The sequence below is a fragment of the Psammomys obesus genome, unplaced genomic scaffold, assembly GCF_907164565.1.
Source record: "Psammomys obesus unplaced genomic scaffold, mPsaObe1.curated_primary_1811, whole genome shotgun sequence".
Taxonomy (NCBI): Eukaryota; Metazoa; Chordata; class Mammalia; order Rodentia; family Muridae; genus Psammomys; species Psammomys obesus.
In genome coordinates, this window is record NW_026596073.1 from 25982026 (window position 1) to 26009803 (window position 27778).

Genomic DNA, 27778 nt, shown 5'->3' on the forward strand with positions numbered 1-27778 from the left:
TTTCTGGGGAGGCTTTCTATTCACATCAGATAGAAAGGGCAACTATAGACCAAAGAAGCTATTCTGTCCTCATTCTGCTAGTAGTGAGCCAGTGGGTTCACTGCGGTTACTTACAGGAGGCTGAGACAACAAGGCCACCAAAAGTTCAAGACCAGCCTGGATTACATAATAATGTCAAGCCATTCTGGTCTATATAGTGAGAGCCTGCCTGTAAACAGTAAGTAAATAAGTAAAAACAGAACCTGTTGTCATGTTTCCCAATAGTTTCAGTCTCACAACAGTAGTGAAAGCTCTCTTTCCAACAACTGGACTAATGCAAGCTTAGTTTGGCTCTTTAACAAATAAAAATGGAACTGGGATACTTTTGGTTTGCTGATACTTCTTTGCTATCAGCTCTGTTTGTAACCTTTCTTTCATCAAGATTGTTTTTTAGAGCTATTTGTGAATTGCAGAAGCCAACCTTTTGGAACACGTGTTATAGAATGTATTTTCCCAGGGTTCCAGGAACATTTTACTTGGAATTTTTGTTTGTTTTTGTTTATTTGTTTGAGACAGGGTTTTTCTCTGTGTAGCCTTGGCTGTTCTGGAACGTACTCTTAGATAAGGTTGGCCTTGAACTTAGAAAAATTCTGCCTCTGCCTCTACCTCCCTGAGAACCCCCCCCCCCCCAAGACCACTGTCTAATCTTCCAGGGGGTCAGGATGATTCCCATCACCCATATGGTGGCTCACAACCCACCATTAATTGCAACTCAAAGGTCATCTGATGTCTCTGGCCTCTTCAGGTGCCTGCAGTCCCATGAGCATCACACACACACACACACACACACAGTATCTGTATGTATGTATGTATTGTATGTTTTAATCTTAAATCTGTTTTTCTTAAATGGCTATGAACTAAAATATTCTCACTCAAAGTGTCAACTGGTTCTCCTTGGTCTTGGTTTCTGCATGTAACAAAGCATTTCTACAGCTTCCCTCGTCAAGACATTGGGCTCACTTGGAGGGTAAAGACAATTGTCATGGCAGCAAATGGAAGTAGAGATTGAAGAAAGATGGTCCCTTTGTACACAGACAGAAAACTACAAAGGAAAAGGTTGATCCAGTAAGACTAGAGCTCAGAGTGTGGTGAAACAAGGAAGGGCATCGTGAGAAGGGCTAGTGATGCTTTGAGTACGAGCCCTTTTCTGTGTGTGCTTCAGTTGAGTAACTAATTAGATACCCTTTTAGCCAGCCAGTTGTAACGACACTGGAGAGGGGACAGACTGAGTACTGTACTGTCAGGAATTTTTGCCTTAGTTCATCCTTTTGCCTAATATGAGGAGCCCTACTCATTCCCTGCTTGTCAGAAATCCTTTTTTCTTTTTAAAAAAACATGCTTGTGTGAATACATATAAACACCTGCAAGGGTGGGTTTTGCCTCACAGTTTGAGGCTCTATGTCCATCGTTGGGGGAAAGAGCACCTTGTAAGAGCGTGAGGCTTTGTGAGGCACTGGTCACATGTATCTGCAGTCAGGAAACAGAGGCAGGTTATGTTATGGCTCAGCTCACTTTCTCCTTTTTTGTTCAGGCTGGGAAGCCCAGCTCATTGAGTGCAATGCACTTTTAGGATGGTGTTTCCCTGTCGGTTAATCTAATTTAAAAAACTCACCATAGCTTGGTTTCTATAGTAATTCTAAATTCCATCAAGTTGACAGTCAATGTCAACAGTCAAATACACTTCATTCTATAATTACCGTATTTTGCATTGTGTATTTTGAGATAATAAAAGGTATAATCCTACATAAAAACATACATACAACAGCCAGTGCAGTGGCACATTTCTGTAATCCCAGCACTCGGGGAGGGAAACGCAGACAGAACTCTCAGAGTTTGAGGCCAGCCTGGTCTACAAAGCTAGTCTAGGACAGCCAAGTCTACACAGGGAAACCTGTCTCAAAAAAACAAACAAACAAACAAGCACACATAGAGTGGGTTGCCTAGTAGTATTTTTGTTTTATGAGACATGTAGCTCTGGCCTGAAACTCCCTCTGTAGACCATGCTGACTGAACTCAAAAGAGGTCTACCTGCCTTCCCAAATGCTGGGATTAAAGGTGTGTGCCACCACACCAAGCATCTGGTAGTATCTTTTAGAATTGTTTAAGGAATGTATGTTGAATTAGGGACAGGTCTTTGTCCAGTAAGAACTCCTTCTGGCCTAGTAGTGCTAGGGAACATTGAATGTAGTTCAGTAGCAAGAGCATTTACTCAGCATATATGAAGCCTTGGGTTCAATTTCTAGCACCAAAAAAACAAACAAAAAGGGTGATGGAAATGCTGAGAGCTCTGCCAGACACTATAAGCATGTACTGTCATCAGGCGCATTTGAGAAGTCAGTGAGACAAAGGACATCGGCAGCAGTGCTTTGACTTTCTGTTATAAGGTGAGGGGATGGAGCTTACCAGCAGTACCTCAAAACCTCTTTTATGAAGGTGTCTTGAAAAGGAAGTGTAGAATAAGAGCCTAGATTTTTTTGCTGTTGTTTGTCTGTCTTGGTTTTGGGGACTGAACCCATGCTGAATGCACTGTGCCAGCAGCTTAGCCAGCAGCTCGCTTCCTGAGCTGGTCCCTCCATAGGGAGCATTCTCATCATGGAGAGAAGTGTAACTTTAGAGTGTTTGGCATGTGTGTTAGGGGAGGGGGAGCTTTGTAATATGTGCTCCGATGGGAGAAGAGCCAGGATTTTGTCCTGGAAAGATGACATCCTGACAGGACAAAAGAGAAGCACTGAAATTAGCTAGGCTAAGGTCATCTCTCTGCCATCACACACCAGGACAGGGGACAGCGACTGCAACAACAGGCAGCTCTGATTGTTGTGGACTGTGTGGCGGAGAATTAAAACATTCTGTTCCTTTTATTCAGGAGAGGAATTTCTAGGCTAAATTGCTGGTCTCAATAATAAGATTTATATTCTGACCAAAGAAAGTTTCTCTTTTCTTTCTTTTTAAATCTGAGGCTAATGACTTACGCTGTTCTCAGAATTGTGCTTTTGTGGAAACTAAAGCACAGTCGTAAATACAGCCCTGTCGTTTGGACTTCTGTGGTAGTAGTATTGTGTGTAGACTGGTCATGGGTGATGTAGATCCATTTGTAAGAAAGGAACCAAAACTGTTTGAGTTATCTGATTCTAAGAGACATGAGCAAAAACAAGTAAAGTAATTATTGTAATTTGGAGAATTATACAATGAAAATAGGAACTATAATTTCATTTTTTATCATTTTAGAGATCTGTATCAAAAGGTATCTCTTTTTAAATTTTTGTTTTGTTTTGTAATACTAGGAAGTGAGCCCAGGGCCTTGAGCCTCCTATGCAAATGCTCTGTCATTGAGACACAGTCTGGAAATTAATGTTGGAAATACTTTAAGTATGTATTTAAAAAGGTAATTTTTTTTTCTTACATGCTTTAAATTTGGCATGTGATTATCAAGTGACAATGACACCATACAATCTGTTAGATCATAGAGATCATTGGTATTAGCTAGGTAAACTTGAACAGCTTCACCTTAGCTTTTATCCTGTAATCAGAGAATGGGATTTGAATGAGTTCTTGATGCAGGCTCCATGATTTATACCCTCTGTGTTTTACTCTGTCAAGATACTCCAGTGCACACTCACCTCTGTGATTACTGAGTTGGGTTTGTGTAGGGAAGGCTCTGCCACTGTCCCTCAGCTTGTGTTTTTAAGCTGGGGAGTTTCATTCTTTCACTTTAGTATCCCATCCTTCTTTTTTGAGTTACTCCTTAGTTGCTTCTTAGTGAAGGTGTAACAATACCCTTTAAGTTCTTAAATCTTTTGTGCCTTATTTCAATTTCATCGAGTTTGCTGATGAGTTGTAATAGGTTACACAGTTGGGAAAATAGCATATTGATCTGTTCAATAGCCTGTTGAGAGTATTTTCTCATATGACAGACTTTATGAGCAAGCACTTTAACTTTAGTTTGGTTAACGATGTGCTTCAGTTGGTCAGCTGAGGACATGAAGTCTCAGCCAATAAAGATGAAAGTGTCCTTTGACAATCACTATAGTGGTGATGCTCGGCAGTGACTCCACCAGTTCATCATTTTCATTGCTTTTTTAAGATACGGGAACTCATTTCAAAATAATTGCTGCATTGTACATTAACAAGTCCCAGTAAACAGTAAGCGTTTGAAAGGGATATAACAAAGACTCCACACTGATGCCACTGTTATTCACAGAACAGCCCACACCTTGGCTCTGTGATGTGTGTACTAAAAGTGAGCCCCCATCATCTGATTGCACTTTTGCGAGCCTCTGCTGCTTTGCTTGCCAAACAGTTCCCTTTCGTCACCTCACATTTGCTTTAATAAAATGCCTGAACGTAGTCATTAGTTGGTCCATAGTTGTTTGTAGTTGAGTTTTTAGTCATTACTAATGTGATAATCTTCTGTCACTGCCGGGAAATGAGGCAGATGGTAGGCAGTTAAATCAGAATATGTTTCAGAAACCTTTTGTAGTTTCATTTTGTTCTAGCACAATTTCACCTCAAACTCATGATCCTCCTGCCTTAGGCTCCACAGTGTTGGGATTGCAGACATTTACCAACATCCTTTCCCAAAAGAGAGACCAGTTTTAAGAAATACATAATACTGTAGGCTTAGACTGTTCACTAAACCTACTTTATTTAGGGGTCTTAAACACCTTTACCTCCCCCACCCCTTCCCAGGAGAAGGAGGTAGGAGAAAGCACTGGAGACCTCTTTTATCTACTTCCTGCTGATTAGGGTAAATGGGACTTTAGGGGTTTACCAAACTCAGTCCTCAGGTAGTCCAAAGGCCAACACCAAGCAGCAACATGGAATAGGTGAAAGCCACAAGACTCATTTGGATCACCCCAAGAAGTTCTCTGGAACGTTCCTCTCTGTGAAGTCAAGTATCAAAGCACAAAGATCAGCACAGCGATGTGGATCCAAAAAGCGGTGTTCACTGTGTGTGGGCCTCTATAGATCTCCTCTCCTCAGAGTCCACCCCCGGATATTCTCAGATGGCCAAAGTCACACCCCACTCAGGAGAGAGCTTGCAGCAAAATATCACATGCCCTCTCACAGGCCAACCCACAGCAAAACATCACATGACAAAACTGAGTCTTCAAAGAAGCCAGAAACTTCTACTTCATAATATTGTTAGTAATTCTTAGAAAATTTCATACATGCATAGCATGTATTTTGATCATATTCATCCCCTTCTCATTCATACCCCAAACCCAATACCTCCAACCCCTTTCAGCTTCAAGTCCTCTTTTTTTTTTTTAGCTAACTTACCAAGTCCATTTTGTGCTGCCTGTGCATTCATGAGTATGGACCAGCCACTGAACATGGTCTTCTTCCCAAAGGACTACACCTTTCATGACAAATAACTCTTCCCTCCCCCAGAAACCATCAAGTGTCAAGGTTTCCAACTAGACGAAAGTGTGTGAGTCCTTCTCCCCTCTGCTCTAATGTTTACTGGCCTGATCTTGTGGAGGCCAGCACAGTTGTGATGAGTTCAGGTCATGTTCAGGTGACACTTTGGACCTCTTTGACCTCTGGATCTTACAGTCTTTATGACCCCACTGTGACATAGATGTTTCATTTGTGATTGAGCACTCTATATTCTCTACATATTGATCATGTGTGAATTTTTGTATTAACCACTGCCCACTGCACAAATAAGCTTCACTAAAGAGGTCAATGAATTGCACTAATCTCTAGGTATAAGAGATACCAGTTGGAGGGCAGTTTGATAGTAGGTATATTTAACAAAATGATAGTAGTGGCTTCACTCTGGTACATATGAGCTCCTCAACCATGGATTTTTAGATGGATTTATTTATAGGACCAGAAATGTGTTTCCTCTTCGGGAATGGGCCTTAAGCCCAACCAGGAAGCACTTGGTTTTGCTATAACATTTGTGCCACTATTGCACGCAAGGGCTTATTTTCACTACACCGGTCATTATTGCAGTTCACAAGACTTATAGCTAAGTAAGATTATTGATGACCATTCTTTCTCAGGAGCCTACTCTATAGCACCTTCTAGTACTTTAAAAGGTAGCCAGCAAGGAGAAAGCTTCTTTGTCAGTACTAACTTCATTTCTCCTTGTCTGTATCAAAGTGTGTGATGTCTTCATCAATAGAAGCTTACGATCATCATGATCTAGTGAGCCAACCAAGAATACTAGTATCATTTTAGGCATCTCCAAGACACCATTGACCAGCAACTCAAAGGGAGATGCCCACACTTTTTATTTGGAAAGTTATGGCTTCTAGGAGGAAACATTGCCCCCTACATAAGGTAATTCCACCTAAACCCTTTTTATACTGTCTCTCTGCTTCGGCTTCTCTCCCAGGGTGCCCTTAAATCTCCATCTCTCTTCTCCTACACTTTCTTTGCCTCCTTCTCCCCCAAAATAAATCTTTATATTTAGAAAAAAAAAAGCTAAAAAAACTTTTATATGAATACGTGTGAATAAATAAATATATATATGTATAAAATTTAGAAAGTTTATAAGAGAGTAGCTTCCCTATGGCTGAAAAATCGTTCTTTTTTTTAATTTAAAATTTAATTAAAAATTTTAAAATTTATTTTATATGTATGAGTGTTTTGCCTACATGTATGTATATGTACTATGCTTGTTGCCTGGAAGGCGGGGCAGAAGGAGCCAGAACTGGAGTTTGAGGTGGCTGTGAGTCATGCTGGTGCTGGGAACTGGACTCGCCTCTGTAAGAACAGCCAAGTGGTCTTAACCACTGAGCCATCTATCTAGCTTCCTTAAAAAAAAAAAAAAATAGCTTTAAAACTCTAGTTTTTATTACATTTTATGTCTTTTGTTCACTTTTGTGAAGAATAACTAAACAAATATAAAAGTTCGTGTTTATCAGAATGTACTCTGAAAAAAAATGGAGCTTCATGTAAATAGACCATTTTATACAATTATGTTATGAATTGGGACTGGGAAACATTGATTTGGGGCAGTATGAGATGCACAGGTTAAGACTAACCATTAAGTGGTCAGCTTTAGTAAAATAAAATTTTAGTATATTGTGGATTTGTCATGTCTTTTTGTAAGAATGTTAGTAATGTATCAATAGGTATGACATAAGAAGAGAGAGGACTTAAGATTACAGCTACAGCAGCCTCTGAGGAAATGGGTTGAGCACAAAGGCAGAGATTGTGTTTGGGACAAAAGACAACAGCAAGGGTAGATAAGAACTAGACAGAATGTTCAGGAGCTGAGCACTGATGTCAGAACAGGAATATTCTGTGCTTGTAGGGTGGCATTCCCCCTTTCTAATCTACTTTTAGATGTAGGATTACACTGTTGTTTTTCTACAAAATGTCAACAACCAAGGGCTGTCCACCTGGGATGAATGAAATTGAAAGCAAGGATGTCTTCCTATGTGGGTTTGGGTTTATTTTGTGCGTAAGTACATTAGATGATTTTTTGTTTGGTCAGAAAACCAGCTTTTCCTGTGTCAAATTGATAAATTTGAGAAGCATTCCATATTTTAAGTAAATCTGCCTTATTTGTTTGTTTTTGTTTTTAAAAGTTTTATTTTTATGGAAGGTAAAATGGCTCAGCCAGTAAAGGTACTTGCTGCCAAGCCTAGCAATCTGAGTTCAATCCCTGGGACTCACATTGTATAAGGGTGTCTTCAGACTGCTACACACATGCTCTGAGATACACACATCCAGATATGCACACAAAACATGCGTACATAGTAAATGAATGTAATAAAATGTTTATTTTTGATGACATGTATGTGTACATTTGTGTATAGGAGCACAGTTTTCACGAAGGCCAGAAGAAGGTGTTGTATTTCAGGTAATTGTGTGTTGTCTTTGGTGAGTGCTGGAAACCAAGCTCAGGTCTTCTGCAAGTGCTGCATGCATTCTTAACCATCTCAACCCAACAAGTCTCTATTTGAATTACTTATCAGCAGGTTGTTTTCTTGTTTCAATCAAATTGGTAGAATTCATTTACACCTTTTCTTTGGACTAGCAGTATTGGCAGATCAACACTGTGATCACAATAGTACAAGAGAAGACATTGTCACTCAGTTTTGAGAAACACTTGGGACAATGATGTATGAGTGTTTACTTTTCTCATTGTGTGTGTGTGTGTGTGTGTGTGTGTGTGTCAAGGTCATGGATTACAGACACTGAAACCATCACTGCACTGCTATTTATGTGACCTCAGGAAATAGGAAACTGTTGGAAAGAATGAGCCATGAGGGAGCTTTCTGATTTTCTCCCCAAATCGTTTTGGCTACCTGGCATATAGTATAGACAAACCTGTTACTGTTTGGAATGTTAATAAAAGTATGTTTCAAAATAAGAAGCCCTTCTAATGGAGCATCTGTAGATAAAAATGTATCTATACTTTGTCTGCTAGAATATTTGATGAAAGTTGCTAGCTTTCTCTTTATTGAGCCACTTTAGGCAGAATGTCAGTGGATGCAAGCACTCATGCAAAGCAGACAGCCATAAATAGGATAAGCTGAGAAGCCTGTAACAGACCTAAACTTCTCTCTTACGCACAAATATAAGGTTGGTATACAGCCAGTCATGATGCACACCTTTAATCCCAGCACTTGGGAGACAGAGACAGGTGGATCTCTGTGAGTTTGAGGCCAGCCTGGTTTACAAAGCAAACTCTCATCCAGGACAGACAGGGCTATTACATAGAGAAACCCTGTTTCAAATAAAAAGCTAAATAAGTAAGTAAGTAAATAATAAGATTGGTATACACTTAGAGATGCAGACATGCTTTTTAATGTCTATCGATGCGAGGGTGCTTGGAGCAGTATTTAAACATGTATAGAAGTGAGAGCTACTACCCAGAGGAGCAGCATTTGAATGTGAGCTCCAATAATGACTAAATGATGCCCCCATCTCATGATAGAAAGAAATAGGGTATCATTTTTAATGAAGAAATATAGGAAAATGGTGTGAAACAAAGGAAAAGGGCACCTGCCCTGACTGAGGGAAGTCTTCAAGATGGTAGGGCTCTCCCTACCATCCGTGATACTGAGGCTTGTGGAACACTGGCTCTACTGAAGCAGAAACACTGTTTGACCACCTGCCTCTGCTTACGACAGGATTGGGTAATATACATTCTCTCTGCTCAGTAACAGTGCCATTTGAAAATCGGAGGTTTCCAAAGCACTTGTAGGTGCCTCAGTCATTAACTGTAGGGTATTAAGGATTTCAGAGCTGTGGTGACTTTCAACTCTATGTGGACTGGTTAGCTTTTGACTTGCACCTCTGGTCCACAGGTGCACAGCTCCATGCTGCTTTTCACAGAGCTGTTAGTAAAAAGTAGTCAGAAAATTGGAACCAAGATCAAAATAGTAATATCATTTTCCATTAGAAGTATTAATTAGCTCTTCCAGAGGTCCTGTGTTCAATTCCCAACAACCTCATGGTGGCTCACAACCATCTATAATGAGATCTGGTGCCCTCTTCTGGTGTGCAGGTCTATGCACAGACAGAATATTGTATGCATAATAAATAAATCTTTTTAAAAGAAGTATTAATTATTCTTTTGGGCTTTGTAATTTGAAATCATGATTTACCAAATCCTGTCATCCTGGTCTGAAGCTGTGAGTGGGCTTTCTGGAGTTGCCTGGCTTACTATTCATCTTTGACTGACTGTTCTTTGTTCTGATAAAAGTAGGGTGTTCTCTATTGACTGTGTGTATTGGTTTCTTTTTCTGTTGCTTTGTCAAGTAACTTAACAAGAGCAGTTTAAGTGAAAGGATTTTACTTTTTGGCTTATAGTTCCACCATGGTGGGGAAGATGGAGCATGGAGAGAAGGCCTTGTGGCCTTCTGATCCCATAGCATCACTACTCAGAAAGCAAGGAACAAACAGGAAGTTGGGCCAGGCAATCTCAAGTGCCCCAGTGACCCACTTTCGTCAAGCTGGGGGCCAGGTATACAAATGCATGAACCTATGGGAGCCATTTCATGCTCAAACCACAACACTGTCCTTTGGAAGATGAGGAAAGTACTCACTAGAAAACTCTGAGTCACATCACCATGAGAGCATTGTATAACTAATCAATTATGTGGTAGTATCAAGTCCTTTTGTCTTTTCTGCACTCTCCTCATAATTGCATTTCTTAAAGCTTCACCTGGACTGTTGTTCCTTCCCTGTTTTTACTTTTGGCATTAAGATCGAATCTAGGCCCTCACACGTGTTGTCCTCAGAGCTGTGTCGCTAGCTGTATTCATGTTTAGTCTCCTTTTGAGCTTAAATGTTAGTTTATCTTAGTGTACACTAAAATTTGATTTTGTTCTTGTTACTTCCCTTACCTGTTCCTTTTCTTGGGAATCAAACCAGAACTTTAAATATGCTGGACAAGTGTTCTTATCACTGAGCCACACGTTTGGCCTATAAAATTTAAATTTTCTACCCTACATTTCATGATATGGTTTGTATAATTGTTTTTTTAAGTTCATGATTTACCTAGCAACTTAAAACTATATTACTAATTTGTATTTCATTAGTGGCTTTGAATGCAATTGCTCTCGCCATCACATTAGAATCTTTTAAACTTCCTGTTCATGTCATGGTCCTGAAGTCTACATTTTAGCTGGGTTGGTGCTGGTTGGTGCCCTGCCATCAAAGCCCTTGGGATTGGCAGGAGGATCAGCAGTTCAAGGTCATTTTTGCTACATAGTGAGTTCAAAGCCAGCCTGAGCAACAGGAAACCCTATAAAATCTATATTTTATATACACTGCTCCCCTAGATTTTATTTGTCATTACTTTAAAAATGTTAACACACCAACACTTCCTAGGCTACCCATTGATCTCCATGTCAGGAAACTTTTATCTTATTGCTGTAGTGATTTCAGAAATAATACTTTCATAATGTCTTTTATAGTTCTGTGAATGTGAATTTAATATGAAAACAAATTGCAACCCTTACTAAAGGGTGTAGAGTTTCCTACATACTTTCATGAGAACTTGATTTCTATAGATCTTTCTATCTCACTGAAAACCTGTTTTCTCATGTTCAGCTTGTAAAGGTCAGTGAAGGACAGCATTCTGAAGGAAGTGGATAGAGCATCCTTCCAGAGCTCTTGTGTATCACAGCTGTCTCTCTGGACTTGTTCCAGTTGCAGCTCAGTGGCTCTTACAGAAAGGAAGTCTTAGAGGCCAGCAATGGGGCTCAGAACATGGTGCTGAAGGACACTTGTTTCCCAAGGATCACCACTCCGTGAGATGTGTTTATAATTATATTTCTCATCCCGGTGCAGCTGCTTCTCGTAGAGTTCTATGCCTGAGGTGTGTCTTTAGCCTCTTCCTCACCATCCCAAATGCTGTGTCTTCCTCAGACCCTTAATGCTTTCTCTGGAATAATTTCTATGATTTAGTTTTTTACTTAACTTTTCTATTCTCTTGTTTTTATTTTCTATGTCCCTGTCCCCAAAGTCCTGGAAATTTTCATAATCTAGTAAGAAGTTAGACATGGTTATAAATTATTTTAATGAGAGTGAGTGAAGCTACAGTATAAATACTTTCAAGAGACTGTGATAACATTAAGAAAAGGATTAATTAATTCAAAGCATTTATAATAATTTTCAAGTAGGGTAATCAGACCACAGAGTTAGTAAGCCATGTTTGAATCACATTGTTTCTATGGCAAGCCTAGAAGGAAGTCTTTAATTCTGCTCTAAGTCAGACTAAAGGTTTGTTTGGTAAATTAATGATTTGAAAAATATATTTCTATTTTCTATCTAGTAACCAAATAAAGAGATATAATAGAGTTATAAAATAAATACTGTTTTTCCATTGATTTAAAAATGAAGGTAGAAAATGTCTCATCTGTGTCAATACATAAGAACCATAGATACACATTGGTTATTCAAAAGACTTTAGCACCTTCTGCGTGTATGAAACATGGAAGTCCAGAAAATACAGAGTGCTTGATTCAGTAGTAATGCCGGTTGAATGCCAAGGCTGCCACGTCAGTCAGTATAAATGCACTTAAGCTTACAGGTAGATATTTCTAGATCTCTTACATGGCTTTCTGATGCAGACAGAATATAAATTAAACCAAAATAAAACATGTTTTAAACAATTATTTTCAAAATCAGACAATCTCTGCTTTGTCCATTTGTTATGTAGACTCCCAGTCTACAGTTTTTGCTTCATAGCCTGTTTTAAAATGGCATCCAGCTAGACATGAGTGGTAGAAGGGTATGCTGCAGTGATCAGGCAGTTGGCTGTGAAGTGACCATCATGTGCTAGAAAACACAGGGTCTTCCTCCAGTTTTCATGAGCATCAAGAGCTTTGCCCGCTCAGTGTTAAGAGGGCAGCACAGTGATTGAACGTGATAATGAGGAATGTGACTCATCAACAGAGGGAATGAATTATGGGTGCGTGCTTCTAAGAAAACACAACCAGCTTAATGGAACAGTTTGTTTACATAAGTAGAATACTAGGATAAGCAAAGCCAATTTTCTTTTTGTCTTTGATTTCAGGTGGACATAGCACAAAGCTAATATAGGTATGTGAGACATAGAAGAAGGAGAAGTTAGTTCAAGGCTAACAAGATCTTGCCTTTAAAAAAAAAACTGTTTGTAGCATAAGAATGAAAATACAGTCCCAACATTCTGAACCAGTGGACTTTTCAATGACTTATCCCGTTTAGTACCACATACCCATAATCCAAATCCTCACTTAGGTGAGGCAAGAGGACTGTGAATTTGGGGTCATCTTAGTCTGCGTAGCTAGTTAATGGCCAGTGTGGGGCCATATAATGAAACCTTTGTGTCAAAAGGTAGAATTGTGTGGGTCAAGGATTTAATCTCTACCTGTCTCCTTAAATGAAAGTCCGTTTTCTAATGGTCACACCTCTGATCTTTGGTTTATTTATATGCAGAGTGGGAGTGCCTACATGCCAACATAGCTGTAAAATGCTGGTTTGTTGCCTCTACATTTCCATGTGTGAGCTCTGGGATAGCAGTTTTGTTATGAACGAGGTTGCCATGAGAAAGCAGAAACCATCAAATAAACAAAAAGATATATTTCCTGGCTGCTGTGTTATTTCTGTGATGCTAATCAGTTCCTACTTGCCAGAATCTTCAAGGGGTCTATGGCTATGATCACATTACTTATCCATGAACAGACGTGAAAAGTTTGTTACCTATAATGATACCATTGTACAGTAAGCCATAAAATCAATAACTGTCCACTCTGTTAGTCTTCTCTTTTATCCTAGAGAACAATTGAGATTCTGGGTTATTGTATAAAATAGATGCTTCAGTGGTTCTGTGATGTAGATGTTGTAGCACCATTCTTTAGCAAACAAAACAGTAAACAGAGCTGCTGTTTTACTGGGGCCCTTGGTTTGGTTTGGTTTGATTTGTATTTGAATTTTTTGTTTGTTTTTTGAGACAGGGTTTTTCTGTGTAGCTCTGGCTGTTCTGGAACTCACTTTGTAGATCAGGCTGGCCTCGAACTAATAGCGATCTGCCTTCCTCTGTCTCCCACAGTGCTGGGATCACAGGTGTATGCTACCATGGCCCAGTTGTACTTAAACTTTTTTATTATTGCAGAAAGTCAGTACACATTTGGCATTTCTTTTGAGGGAGGAGTTAAATGTATATTTAAAACCTTCATTTAAGTCACACTAGTAATTGTGCACATGGATTTAAATTATCTGGTCATTTTACGAGGCAGTGAATTTTTCTTTAAAATACAGGAAATACGTGGACTAGATAAACAATTGAGTAGTAAGTGTGCTGGCTTTCCCCACAGACATGAGAACCTGAGTTTGAGTACTATAGCCACAATAAACTATACATGCTGGTACATTCTGAAGAAGAGGAGATAACTGGCAGATCCCGGGGATTTATTGAGTGGCACTGTTAGGAAATGTGGCCTTGTGGAGTAGGTGTGGCCTTGATGGAGAATGTGTGGTGTTGGGGTGTTCTTAGAGATTTCAAATGCTCAACCAGGCCCCAGTGTCACTCTCTTTCTGCTGCCTGCTGATCCAGGTGTAGAACTCTCAGCAACCTCTCCAGCACTGGTCTACTGTCATGACACCATGCTTCCTGCCATGATGATAATGGGCTTAACATCTGAACTGTAAGCCAGCTCCAATTAAATATTTTCTTTAATAAGAACTGCTGTGGTCATAGTGTCTTTTCAGAGCAGTAAAACTCTTAACTAAGACACCTACCAAGTACCCAACATGGTCCTGGGGCAGTACCGTACCCCACAGTGTTACCTGTAGCCACTGTGTGCAGTGTCATGTGCCATATGATAGAGTGACCACACAGCAGGATGTCTGGGCCCTTCCCTGTTCATTTGTACAGCTTTACTTTTTCATTTTTATTTCATGTGTATGAATACTTCAACTGAAAGTATGTCTGCACACCATGTACATGCCTAGTGCGCTTGGAGGCCAGAGGAGGAGTTGGTTCCCTTGGAACTGGAATTTTAGATGATTGTGAGCCTCTAAGGGCTAGAAACTGAACCTAGGTAGGGGCCTCTGCAAGAACAGCATGTGTTGTAATTGCCGAGCCGTTTCTCCAGCCCCTCTCTGTCTTTCTCACTGTGCATCTCCAGCCTTACTTTGTGGTTCTTGACCTTCCAGTTTTCACTTACTGGATGAAAGAAAAACCTGTAAACAGCAGGGAGTTAACTTCTCTTTAAGAGAAGACTTGAAAGGGTTTTGTGTGTGTTTGGGGTGAGCACTGTTATATGGCACAGATGTGGTCAGAGGACGGCTCTGGGGAGTTGGTTCTCCTGTGGGATCCAGGCATTGAACGCAGATCATGAGGTTTTCATGGCAAACACTTTTACCCGCTGAGCTATCCCGACAGCTCTAAGCTTGTGTGTTTTAAAGGCTTTAATGCATCTTCCAATAAACCTCCAAGACTGTTATCATCTAAAACTGAGAGTTTTTCAAATGCTAATAATGCTTAATAGTTTTTAAAATATTTTAAGTGCGTAATCAGAAGTAAAGGAAACATTGTGCAGACACAGAGAGTCATAGGTCCCTCCGCATATAAAATAATACATCTCAGGAATAGTAAGACTTAGTACAGATTAATCATCATGCTCAAGGAAAATCATTGATGGCATTTTGTTATGTGATATTATAGTTAAATCATGCCTTAAAAAACAAGTTGGGAGAGAGGAATGGTACAGGCCTTTAATCCCAGCACTTGGGAGGAAGAGGCAGGCAGATCTCTGAGTTAGAGGTCAGCCTAATCTACAGAGTAAGTTCTAGGACAGCCAGGGCTACAGAGAAACCTTGTCCTGAAAAACCGAAATCAAACCAAACCAAAAAAAAAAAAAAACAGAGAAAGAAAAAGAAAAGGAAGAAGAGAGCCAGAGAGGTGGCTTTTTGGTTAAAAATACTTGCTCTTACAGAGAACCAGACTTCACTTCCTAGCACCCCCATCAGGCAGTTCATGACCATCTATAACTTGAGCTGTACCTATGTGAATCTGACCCTTTCCTCTGGCCTCTGCAGGTACATATGCACACGCAGAAATAAGATCCTTTAAAACCAGAGTAGAAGGCAGGCATTGTGTCACAGCCATAGCCCGGCCAGCAGGAAGGTGAGGTAGAAGCGTCAGAGCATCGAGGAAGGCTAGTCTCGATATACTGAGAAGTCAAGACCAGCTTGCACTATCTTAGGCCTTTTTTCACAGCACAAAACCCCAAAGTGGCCTAAAAATATCAGACAGACCATTCCACCACCAAGCAAAAGGAAATTACAGGGGGCCTGGAGAAATGGCTTTTCAGCTAAGAACACATACCGCTCTTCCAGTGGACCAGAATTTGATTTCTAGGTGTGAGGTGGCTCACAACTACTTGGGTATCTGTAACTCCAGCTTAAGGGAGATAAGTCACCTCTGTCCTCTATAAGCACCTAGACTCACATGCACATATGACACAGATACATAATTTAAGATAATAAATAATATTTAAGGGAAATTACAAAGGTCAAGATGGAAAGACTATACCGTTGACTTTTACATTATTGTATATGCTGGGGGAAAATAAAGAGGGAAGAATATTTGGATTTTTCTGAGCTGTGTTTACACTTAAAATTAGTAATGACCTGTACCTAAGAGATCTGCTATGTCTGGTGCATCATAAAATGATGGAGAATAATAAAAGTGACAGAACCCAGTCTTTGTATATGCCTGGCAAGTACTCTGCTACTCCACCGTGTCCCTAATCTGTTGGTCTTGCCCTGTTGATGTTGCTTGTTCTTGAGACAGTCTTGCTAACATTTCCAGGCAAGCCTTGAACCTGCAATCCTCCTGCCTCAGCCAAAGGAGCTGAGATTGTAAGCTAACACCACCAAGCCTGGTGAATGGGAATTTTTGGTTGAATTACAGCTTTTTTTTCAGTTTTTTTCATTGCCTTTGTATTTATGAGACCCAGCTTAGGAAATTTATTCAATATCTTTAAATTTTCATTAAGTCTAATTAAATGCATGTTGTGTTTCTAGTATCCTCTGTAATAAGTTCTTTATAGCCTAGTCTAAATTAAAACACTTAAGTTACTATTGCTCTGATCATTCGGAAAACAGGAAGTGAGCATTTACCCTTTGTGGTCCTGTCATCACTGTCAGTGTGTGATCAGGAATTGCTTCTCTCTAACATGTGGTTTTCTTATCTTGTTTAGGGCACTGTTTGGGGACAGCCATATTTCTGATTTCATAAAGTGGTTTTCTATGTAAAGTTTGCAGAGGATCAGAAAATGCCTCCACGACCATCTTCAGGTGAACTGTGGGGCATCCACTTGATGCCCCCAAGAATCCTAGTGGAATGTTTACTCCCTAATGGAATGATAGTGACTTTAGAATGCCTCCGTGAGGCTACACTAATCACCATCAAACATGAATTGTTTAAAGAAGCCAGGAAATACCCACTCCATCAGCTTCTGCAAGATGAATCTTCTTACATTTTCGTAAGTGTTACCCAAGAAGCAGAAAGGGAAGAATTTTTTGATGAAACAAGACGGCTTTGTGACCTTCGGCTTTTTCAACCCTTTTTAAAAGTAATTGAACCAGTAGGCAACCGTGAAGAAAAGATCCTCAATCGAGAAATTGGTATGATAATTGACTTTAACTTTACTAAGCTGCAAATAACTATGATGTCTACGCTTTGTTTCATTATTAAGATACTTTGTTGGAATTAATATCTTTGTAATCTTTAAGTAGTTTTCTTTGAAAAAAATCTAAAGTTTTTTTTTTTTTTTTTAATTTTCTTCTGAGCTCTAGAACTTTGTAGTACTTTGATAAAACTATAGGGTTTTCCTTAAGAAATACAATTAGTAGGAGGACTTAGATTTGGGATAGCCAAGTTTTATTACTCTAAAAAAGTTGATGTGGGGATGATGCATATAATATATTTAAAATGCTTAAAGCTTCATCAACTTTTGTTCTGTTTTGTTTTTCAAGATAGGGTTTCTCTGTTTAGCCCTGGCTGTCCTGGAATTCGCTTTGTAGACCAGATCCTCCTGCCTCTGCTGGAATTACACCATCACACCAGCTTGGGTGAACTCTTAGAAATTGATTCATCAAAGATTTTTTTTTTTTAGTTCATAGAAACATCTTGACTCTTCTGCTTTTCCAAATGTGTATAGTTCTCTGTAAGAACCGTATCTGCCCTGTTTTCTTCATAAACATCTTATTTTTTTAGGTTTTGTTATTGGCATGCCAGTGTGTGAATTTGATATGGTTAAAGATCCAGAAGTCCAGGACTTCCGAAGGAACATTCTGAATGTTTGCAAAGAAGCCGTGGACCTGCGGGACCTCAACTCACCCCACAGCAGAGCAATGTATGTCTACCCTCCAAACGTCGAGTCTTCCCCAGAACTGCCAAAGCACATCTACAACAAGTTAGATAAAGGTAAGGAGCCAGCTGCTGCGGTGATGTCTGTTACCTGCCGATGTTTTCTGCACATCTGCTTTTTGCTGGCTGGCTGGTGAGCGTGAAGGCAAGGACTGCTACAGCATGAGAATTGAGTGCTGAGTGAAAGCGTGTGGATGGAAAGCATGCATCTCCTCTCCCTAAAGCTGAAGAATTGAGTTTAGAGTTCACTGTGGCATAGACTGCTAACAGAATTAGAGCTGGTCCTCTCTCTCTCTCTCAAATTAAAACAGAAGGAGATATTGTCTACAGCACTTGCCTTACATGTACAAGGCTGTGGGTTTGATCTCCAGCACTACCAAAAAAAGAAAGGAGTTCATAACAATAAACACAAATACAAACATTTTAAAGGACTATTAAAACACTGTTAAGTGCATCAATGTGTCTGTCACTTTTCTAAAGACAAGTTTCAAGAATTTTCACTCTTTCCTTAACCATAGCCATAAATGACATCTAGTTAAACTAACTAAACTAGAGGTGAGGATCTGGTGGAAACAGGCAATGTTCAACATCTGGCAGACTCTCAGTGTCGACACACTGATTAATTGATCTTAATAGGACAAAAATTAAAGATTTGTTTTCCCTTTCCCTGCTTATCCTGATTCTTCCTCTCATCTTTGCTTCATTCTAAGGAAGGGGCTCTCTTTTCTTTAAGTAGTTCCACACTTAGGAACTACTAGACCTTTGAAGCCCTCTCGAGTCACTCTTTTGAAGTGTAGCTTGCAGTTTAAAGGACAGGTGAGCTCAGCCTTGGGTCCTTGTGATCCACTAGCCCAATGAAAAGGAGCCAGATGAAAGTGTCAGATGTGAACATTGCCAGTTTCTGTCAGATCTTTACCTCTGTTTAGTCAGGTTAACTAGACATCTTTTTGTGGTTAGAGACGCAGATCGTGAAAACTTTTTGAAACTTATCTTCAGAGAAATGAAATAGACACAGTGATGCATCTGACAGTGTTTTCTTATTCCAGGACAAATCATAGTGGTGATTTGGGTAATAGTCTCTCCAAACAATGACAAGCAAAAGTACACTCTGAAGATCAACCATGACTGTGTGCCAGAGCAAGTCATTGCTGAAGCCATCAGGAAGAAGACTCGGAGCATGCTGCTGTCTTCTGAGCAGCTGAAACTCTGTGTCTTAGAGTACCAGGGCAAGTATATTCTGAAAGTGTGTGGCTGTGACGAGTACTTCCTAGAAAAATATCCTCTGAGTCAGTACAAGGTAAGCAAGGTGTTCCCACACCAAGGCTGCATATGTTATTAGCACAGATTTTTGATGATTAATGGATAATATTAGGAAACAGCATTTGTAAGCTTATTTTATTAGCATATTTGAATTTTGCTTAATATTAATAGTGAATGTCAGCCAAGTCTACTCCTGAGCTATATCCTCCAGTGGTCATTTATAACATACATACAATGTCTTTTGATCATATTCACTTTCATTGGGATGAATGAATTTTCCTGCTCCCACTGATCCCTTTGCTTTCAACCAGCTCCCCTTCTATTTAAGTTTATGTTTAAATAAGGTAATTATTTGACAAGTTTGAAGATATAGCAGGGAATATATCATGACTTACCTGCTCCCCAGCAGTGATGTGGGAACAATATTAAAATAGAATCTTAGTTTATTAAGATTACTGCTCACCTTCTCCTCTCTGTGTTCACTGAGTAAATCCCTGTGAGAAGCAATAGTAGCATGCACACACCTGTTAAATATTATAGACACTGGCTTTCAGTTGTTGTTAAGTGGGAAAGTAGGGAGTTATGAAGTGCAGAGAAGAGCATAGACTAAAAATCTGTATTCTGGGGGTTAGTAAGAGAGCTCAGTGCATAAAGGCATTTGCTACCAAGCTTAAAGACCTGAATTTAATCCCAGGCACCCATACAATGGGAAGAGAGAGGCAACTTGCTCTGAGCTTTATGCATGCTCTGAGACAGGTACATAAGTACATATGTATACAAGTACATAAATACAATTTTTAAAAATCTCTCTCTTGGGCCTGGGGAGACAGACAAGTTGGTAAAGTGCTTTGGCGTACATTTGTCAGGGGGCCCTGTGCTTAGACCCCTAGCACTTAATAAAAGCCCAGCTTGGCAACCTATGCCTGACTTCCCAGCACTAAGAAGGCAGAGCCAGGAGGATCCCCGAAGTTCACTGGCCAGCCAGCCTGGGCCTTGGTGAACTCCATGTACAGGAAATTACTCACTTGCAATAAAGTGGACAGTGATTGAGGAAGAGGCCTGACTGAACTCTGTGCTCACACATCTCACAGTTTCAAAATTCAGATCTGTCCATTTTAACAGTTTTTAATATCTCCATTATTTTGTGTCTTGTTTACTTATTATTGTTATTGTTTGGGATTTTGTTTATTCGTGATATGGTCAACTGGCCATGTAGCTAAGAATGACCTTGAACCCTCATCTTCTACGTTGTAGGATTGCCAGTATAGGTGACCATAACATCTTATTTATGGGGCTTTATTGTTTCAGTAAATAAATGTTTCTCAGAAATTGCCTGGAGGGCATAGGGTGAGCTTTGTTCCTGAGAAGGGCTTCATTATGAGGTATGACATGGACTGTCAGGCTTACCAAAAAGAAGTTGCTGTACTCTTACAGTGATTGCTTCTGATCTTTTTTAGTGTTTTGTTATTAAGGGTAAAATGATATTGGCAAAGTTGACTGTAATTTTTTATTTTCTATCAATATATTCAGAGATTCTAACTATATTATGAATAAACAGCTACTAACAAAGGTAGTCTGTTTAATTTAAAAATCACCCTTGTCACTCAGTGTGTAAATGCTCATAATATTCCTACATGTTATCTTTGGAATGAAAACCTTATGGGAAATGGCTTATTTTCTCCGTCTGTGATCTCTTTCAGTACATAAGAAGCTGTATAATGCTGGGGAGGATGCCCAACTTGATGTTGATGGCCAAGGAAAGCCTGTATTCTCAGCTGCCGATGGATAGCTTCACGATGCCATCGTACTCCAGGCGCATCTCCACAGCTACACCCTATATGAATGGAGAGACCTCTACCAAGTCTCTCTGGGTTATAAATAGTGCGCTCAGAATCAAAATTCTTTGTGCAACCTATGTAAATGTAAATATTCGAGACATTGATAAGGTAAGGTCAAATGCTGGTGCTTACTCTATGTAAGTCATTTTTTATTAGCCTTTTTTGAGTACAATATAATCTGTTGACCTGTGGTAGTTTTTCAGATGACTAGAAAAGCACAAATCCCAGAAAACAAGTCGTGAATTCTGTTTGAGTTACACCTCAGCTTTCACATAGCTATAGTTCTGTCTATAATTCTAATACTCATAAATTCAAAAGTTTTGTAGAGTATGTTTAGTTAAAAACAGTGATCGGGCCTAAAGTGGATCTTTCTTTATTCTTTAATCCTTTATGTAAGAGTGTTGTCCTATTAATGTGCTGGTGAACTGTTCCTCTAGCTTCAGAGATTTGAAGTAATACCTGTCCCCAGCGTATCTTGGGAAAGTGAAGGCCTCTATTTCATGCATAGTGCCGCAGGCTTGTGGCTGCGTTAACTTGCTAGTGGTCAGAGACCCCATCATTAGTGGATGAAGGCAACAGGAATTGTACATCTGTACAAAGAAACCATATGAATAAAACATGCCATGATTTATATCAGTTAGAACATTTTGTAATGCTCGGTTCTGTTGAGCATTCATATGCCTATATAGATAAGTATATGTGTAAGTGTATACATGGTATACATATGTATATACATGTGCTGGAGTGTACATTTTCCTTTCTTTCTTTTAGATCTATGTTCGAACAGGTATCTACCATGGAGGAGAACCCTTATGTGACAATGTGAACACTCAAAGAGTCCCTTGCTCCAATCCTAGGTGAGAGAGTGTTTGGACATGTTTCATGTCATTAGTTTTATAGAGGTTGTCTGCATTTCCGTTATTTACATACAGAACATAAGGAGTTTCTGTGACTGCTCTCTCAGATTTTATCCTTAAGGTTTTTGTGCTTTACTTTTGGCATTCTTTGAAGGATTGAACAGAACAGGGTCAAAGTCTTGTTTTTGATGAGTGATTTAAAACCTAAACTCCTTCAAATGGCTTCCAAGAACAGACACGGAGGAATTTAGTTAAAGGGTCTTTGAGAAAAGACAGTTTACTGTGGAAAAGCAGGTCTTTTTTGTGAGAGATATTTGAGGGTGAGACTCAACTGCTTGATTGAAGGTGGACTTTACAGAATGCAGTAGAACTGCAGTGAGACCTCGGAAGGAATCTTACAAGGAAATTATACTGAGTTCTGACAGTTTCTTCATTATATTTCCAGAGTTGATGTCTCTCGTAGAGCCTAGGACAAGTTCGGGGCGATGGTCATTTGTCTGGCAGGGTGAGGGGAGGCAGGTGTCACCTTAACTGAGCCACTAGGTCAGTGCATCGTTGAGGTTAGATGGTACACATGACAACAGATATTCGTTAACACACTCATACTTCTTGCTTGCTAGAGAAGTAGGTGGGCTGATTGTAGGACATCTAAAACAAACGAACAAGAAGACGCTATTTTTGAGGAAATTGTGGACAGTCTTTTTCTAAATTGGTAAAAATATGTAAACCCACCAATCCAAAGAATTCCAGGAGCCCTAAGCAGAGGCCCCAAAATAATCTGTCCTCATTGTTTCAGAACCAAGAGTAAGACTTTTGAAAAGTGAGAAGGAAGATTTCATGGTAGTTGGCTTCAATGTTGACATTTTAGAAAATTAAAGTAATAATTTATTAAGCCAGTTGTGGTTAAGGGTGCATGGAGGTTTTTCCCACTTTTTTGAGCTGGGGGAAGTAGGATCAGGAGTTCAGCTTCATCTCCACCTCCAGAGTACCTCAAAGCCAGCCTGGGCTACATGAACAAACAAGTTATAACTGTTTTATAACTGAACAAACAAGTTATAAAATTCTTGTGTTTAATCTTTACCTCACAAATTTCTGGTTAGGGCTGGAGAGAAGGCTCAGCAGTACTACTCTTCCTGAGGTTCCAAATTCAGTTTCTAGCATTCACATTGGGCGGTTAATAACCACCTAGAACTCTAGTGTCAGGGGCCACTGTAAGCATCTGCACTCACATGCAGATATGTATATGTAGATATAATGTTTATATAATTATATACCATTATGTTTTATGAAATAATTTTATTACATCATAAAAATTAAAATAATTAAAATATATGTTTTTAAAAAAGAATTCTTTTTTTAAGTAGAGGCTAAATCCCTGTGGTAGTAATATGAAAATGTTAGCAAATTCTTTAATTCTGCATTTATAAAAATAAAAATCATAAACATGAAATTATTAAAAAGATAAGAGAGTAGACTTGGAAAATGTTGAGATTTTATGTATTTAATTTTTTTGTGTGTTTGCCTGACCGTACGTATGTGCAGTGCCCTTGGAGGTCAGAGGTGGGACTCTGTTCTGCTGGGACTGGAGTTAAAGGTGGTTGTACGTCGCTGCCTTGTGGTTGCTGGGAACTGAGTCCTGGAAGAGCAACAATTGCTCTTAACAGCTGAGCTATCTCCCCAGCCCTATTTTTAAAAATTAATTATTTCATTTTTGAGGTCTCTCTGAGTAGCCTTTACTGACCTTGAATGTACAGAGGTCTTCTGCCTCCTAGTGCTGGGATTAAAGGCATTCGCCACCACGTACCAGACTTTGAAAACTCCTGAAAGGTGAGCTGGGTGTCCCAGCAGGTAAGGGTGTTTGCCATCACGCCCAACAGCCTGATGAGTCCCTGGCCCACCTCCATGGCCCTTATCATACCATGCTGTGTGATCTTGGACATGCATCATGCACATGTGCGCGCGCACACACACACTCACACACACACACACACAATAAATATAATAAAATATTCAAAAGGCAAGAAAGAAGACTTTTACTGATTGTTGGTTCCATATTTGTTATTCTCAGTTGCCAGGTGAATTTGATATTTTATGATTCTACTGCATATATTAGTCATTTCTTAAAAATAGCAAATTTGAACTATATTTAAATATTTTGAAAATAACATGGGGGGAGACTAGAGAGACATCTCAGTGATTAAGTTCTTTAAAAGAAGTTATGTGTATAGGTGTTTATTTATATGTGTATATATGCATGCCAAGTGTCAAGAGAGCCAGAAAAGGGCATCAGATTCTCCAGGAAACAGAGTTAGAGTTGTGAGCTGCCATGCGGATGCTGGTAATTAAACCTGGGTCCTCTCCTATAGCAGCGGTGATCTTAACTGCTGAGCCATCTCTCTAGCTCGGTTAAGAACTTGCTGTACTATCATGAGATCAAGAATTCAGATCTCAGCACTTGAATAGCAAGCTGGGCATCCCATGCATGTCTGTAATTGTGCTTCCAAGGGAGGGGAACACAGGATTGCTGAAGCTTCCTAGCTGCCAGCCTACCTGAGTAAACAAAACCTCTAGGTTCAGGAAGAGACTGCTTCAAAGGAGCGGGCAGAAATTGATGGAGAACAACACCCACTTTTGGCCTCCACATCCATTCATACATGCATATGCAAATAATGCTCACATAAGCATATGCACATACATAAATAAATAAGTCTTTGAAAAATAAATAACCTGAGCCAGACCTGGTGGCACGTGCCTATAATCCCAACACTCACGGAGGCAGAGAGTGGATCTCTGTGAGTCCAGGGGCAGCCTGATCTGCAGGGTGAGTCCAGGACAGCCAAGGAAGGCTCTTTTATACACAAAAACCCTGTCTCAAAAAAAAAAAAAACCAAAAACATAGATGGATGGATGGATGGATGAATAACTTGGTATGTGTTGTAATGGACATTAGAGAAAGGAATGTACTAGTTCCACTAGACCTAGAGGACAAAATTCTCTGAGAGAATGGGAAGAGTACTTCCCATTCATTTATGTACAGTTTGAGAAATTTCAAACTAATAAGTCTTGAGTGAATATAAGTCAAGTGTCTTCATTTTCTCCTGAATTGCTGTGGCCCTACTACAGCCTGTATTCTTTCAGCATTTCTTCACTAGTGTTTTGTTTCTTTTGCCTTTATAATTGTTGACAATTTCTCCCATTTTAAATGTAGCTCATCTTTATATAAATGGTTGACATTTCTGTATTCTTTGTTCAAATTTGCAGATATACCAGAATAAAGTAATATACTTTATTGGTAAAAATTGTGCCTTAAATTGGTTGATTAAAAATAGGATTCTCAAAGCCCAGTGTGGTAGAATACACCTTAATCCAAGTACTCAAGAAGCTGCGGTAGGAGGGGAGGACCATGAGTTTAAGGCCAGTCTCAGTGAACTATATATTAAGTTTCAGGCAAGTGCTTTGTCCTGAAACTCTGTAGGTTGACTGACTTTATTTCTAACTCAAGAATAGGCCAGATTTATGAAGAAATGTTGTTGAGGGGTTTCCAGTTTGTCATACCCAGGACTGGAACTTTTGCCACCAGCAGTGGTGCTATTGTAGCCCATCCCTTAGGTTATATCAGTTCACCTTCCAGGGTAGGAATATAAGTCCCATTTGGAACAAAAGCCAAACTATCACAGGTCACATGGGCTCTCTGTCAGGCAATCTGACTCCTGGATCTGGATGCTATGTACACCCAGAGTTGTTAGAGTATTTTGTGGGGTGTTTGTTTGTTGGCTTGTCTTTTGGAAGGGGTAGTCTTTCTTTAAAAGTATTTGTTATACTTACTTATGTGGGGTCTGGGTGGGGTGGTCAGTGGTTAAGAGCCCTTACGACTCTGGCAGAGATTTGGTTTCATGCAGACATACTGGGGGGCTTACAACTGCCCTAACTCACCTACACTCAGGTGTGCTTGCGCTACACGCACGTGCACCCGTTAAAATAAATCTTCAGTCAGGCTTGGTAGCAGACATTTTTAAATTCAGCACTTAGGAGGCAGAAGCAGGTAGATCTCTGAGTTCAAGGACAGCCTGGTCTGCATGGCACGCACCTACATTGTGAGGCCATGTCTCAGAAGAACAAAATAAATAAGTAGATAAATCTGTAAATAAAAAGGTATATTTATTTGTGTTTATGCAGAAGGTATGGGTAAATACCATTCAAGTGGCACAACATACAGCTCAGTCAGCAGAATTTTCATGGGGCTGCTCTCCCCTTTCAGTATGCTGGTCCTGGGAATCAAACTAAGATTGTCAGACTTGGTAGTAAGTCTCAATATCTCACGGGCCATCAACAGTGTTTTTTATTTGTTTGTTTTGTTGAGACAGCCCTGGCTAGCCTGGACCTCCCACAGAGATCTGTCTTCCTCTGCCACCTCCTACCTCCCAAGTGCTGGGATCACAGTGTGAGCCACCATGCTCAGCATACACAGTGTTTTATGTGATTTTGCTTTAGAAAGCTACTTATTGTGCATAACTTTTTATTTATATGTTGACCAAGTTCCATATGTGACACTCAGTAAATGGAGAGGAATTATCTTACAATTTTGAGTACTTTTTATCTTGTAACTTTTGTAGTAGGTTTTAATTCTCTCATTTTGAAAGTGGGTATGTTTCCTCTTGTGAGTAATTATTTTAAAACTGAAACACTAAGTCAGGTGTGTTGATTTGTGCTTATAATCACTACATTCAGGAGGTTGAGACAGGAAGACTGCTGTAAGTTCCAGTCCAGCCTGGGCTAGAGTAAGACTGTGTTCCCAAAGATAAAATTTAAAGTACTTTATCTTTGGGGGGTAGGGATTGCTCACACACTGACTTATGGAGGCAAAGACTACAACCCTGTGTTTCATTCTCTAGAGGCCCTCTACCATTTCCTAGATACATTCCTTGACCTATAACTTCTCAAGTAGGTTAGTGGGCTGACCAGCAAGGCCCAGGGATCCACTGTCTTTGCCTCCCTGGTGCTGAGATTGCAAGTGCACATCACCACACCTAGCATTTTGCACACATCTTAAGAGTCGAACTCAAGTATCTGTGCTTTCAGGACCATCTTTCTGTGCTTTCTGTACTGGCAGGACCATCTCCCAGCCCTGTGTATATCTTTCATTTTACTTGCATACTGGCTTATTTAGATAAGGGAGTTATTCTGAAAGAAGCTGATTATATATAAAAGTAAATATAACATTCTTTTTCTAATTCTCATCAGCTAGTTTCCTTTCCTGTTTGTCTGGTTTTGCTTTTGCTTTTGCTTTTTTTTTTTCGGGGGGGGGGGGAATGTTGGTTTTTCGAGACAGGATTTCTCTGTACAGCTTTGGCTGTCCTGGATTCACTTTGTAGACCAGGATGGCCTCAAACTCACAGAGATCCGCCTGTCTCTGCCTCCCTGAGTGCTGGGAGTACAGGTGTGTGCTACCACTGCCTAGCTTGTTTGGATATTTTTTAATAGATGACATTGTGTTTTGTTTGCTTAGTGAATTATAACATATGCATAAAAGTGTACATTTCATGAGGGTAGGGAGAGGTTTGCTCTTTTAAGCGTGGTGACCTGAAGTCAGATCCACAGTACCGACATAAAAGTCTGGGTGAGATGGTGCGTGTTTAAAATTACAGCACTAGAAGAGGCAGAGACAGATAGATCTTAGAGTCTCATTGGTCCAGCAAATCAAGCCAAACAGGGAGCTCCAGGGTCAATGAGAGACCCTGTCTCCAAAAAAAAAAAAAGGCAAGGAATTGAATGAGGAAGACAGCCAGCCTCAACCTTCGGCTTCCACGTGCACATGATGCATAGGCGTAGTGGGTGTGCGTGTATACATGCACCACACACAGAGTGCAGTGATTATAAGTTTATAACGCATCAGTTTGATCACAAAATTGGAACATGTACCAGCACCCAAAAAGCTTCTGGCCTGGGAA

General features: G+C 39.8%; 1 protein-coding gene across 3 annotated transcripts in view; it reads left to right on the forward strand.

Moving 5' to 3' along the window:
- Pik3ca (phosphatidylinositol-4,5-bisphosphate 3-kinase catalytic subunit alpha) overlaps positions 1 to 27778 on the forward strand; it is a 79563-nt gene that overhangs the window by 22510 nt on the left and 29275 nt on the right. For all 3 annotated transcript variants that reach the window (XR_008722283.1, XR_008722284.1, XM_055625893.1), the window contains exons 2-6: positions 16704 to 17130; positions 17723 to 17932; positions 18922 to 19172; positions 20836 to 21081; positions 21745 to 21830. Coding sequence is in view for 1 of the 3 variants with exons in the window: in XM_055625893.1 (XP_055481868.1) it covers positions 16779 to 17130; positions 17723 to 17932; positions 18922 to 19172; positions 20836 to 21081; positions 21745 to 21830 (1145 nt within the window). In the remaining 2 variants the exon portion in view is untranslated. The remainder of the gene's footprint in view (positions 1 to 16703; positions 17131 to 17722; positions 17933 to 18921; positions 19173 to 20835; positions 21082 to 21744; positions 21831 to 27778) is intronic.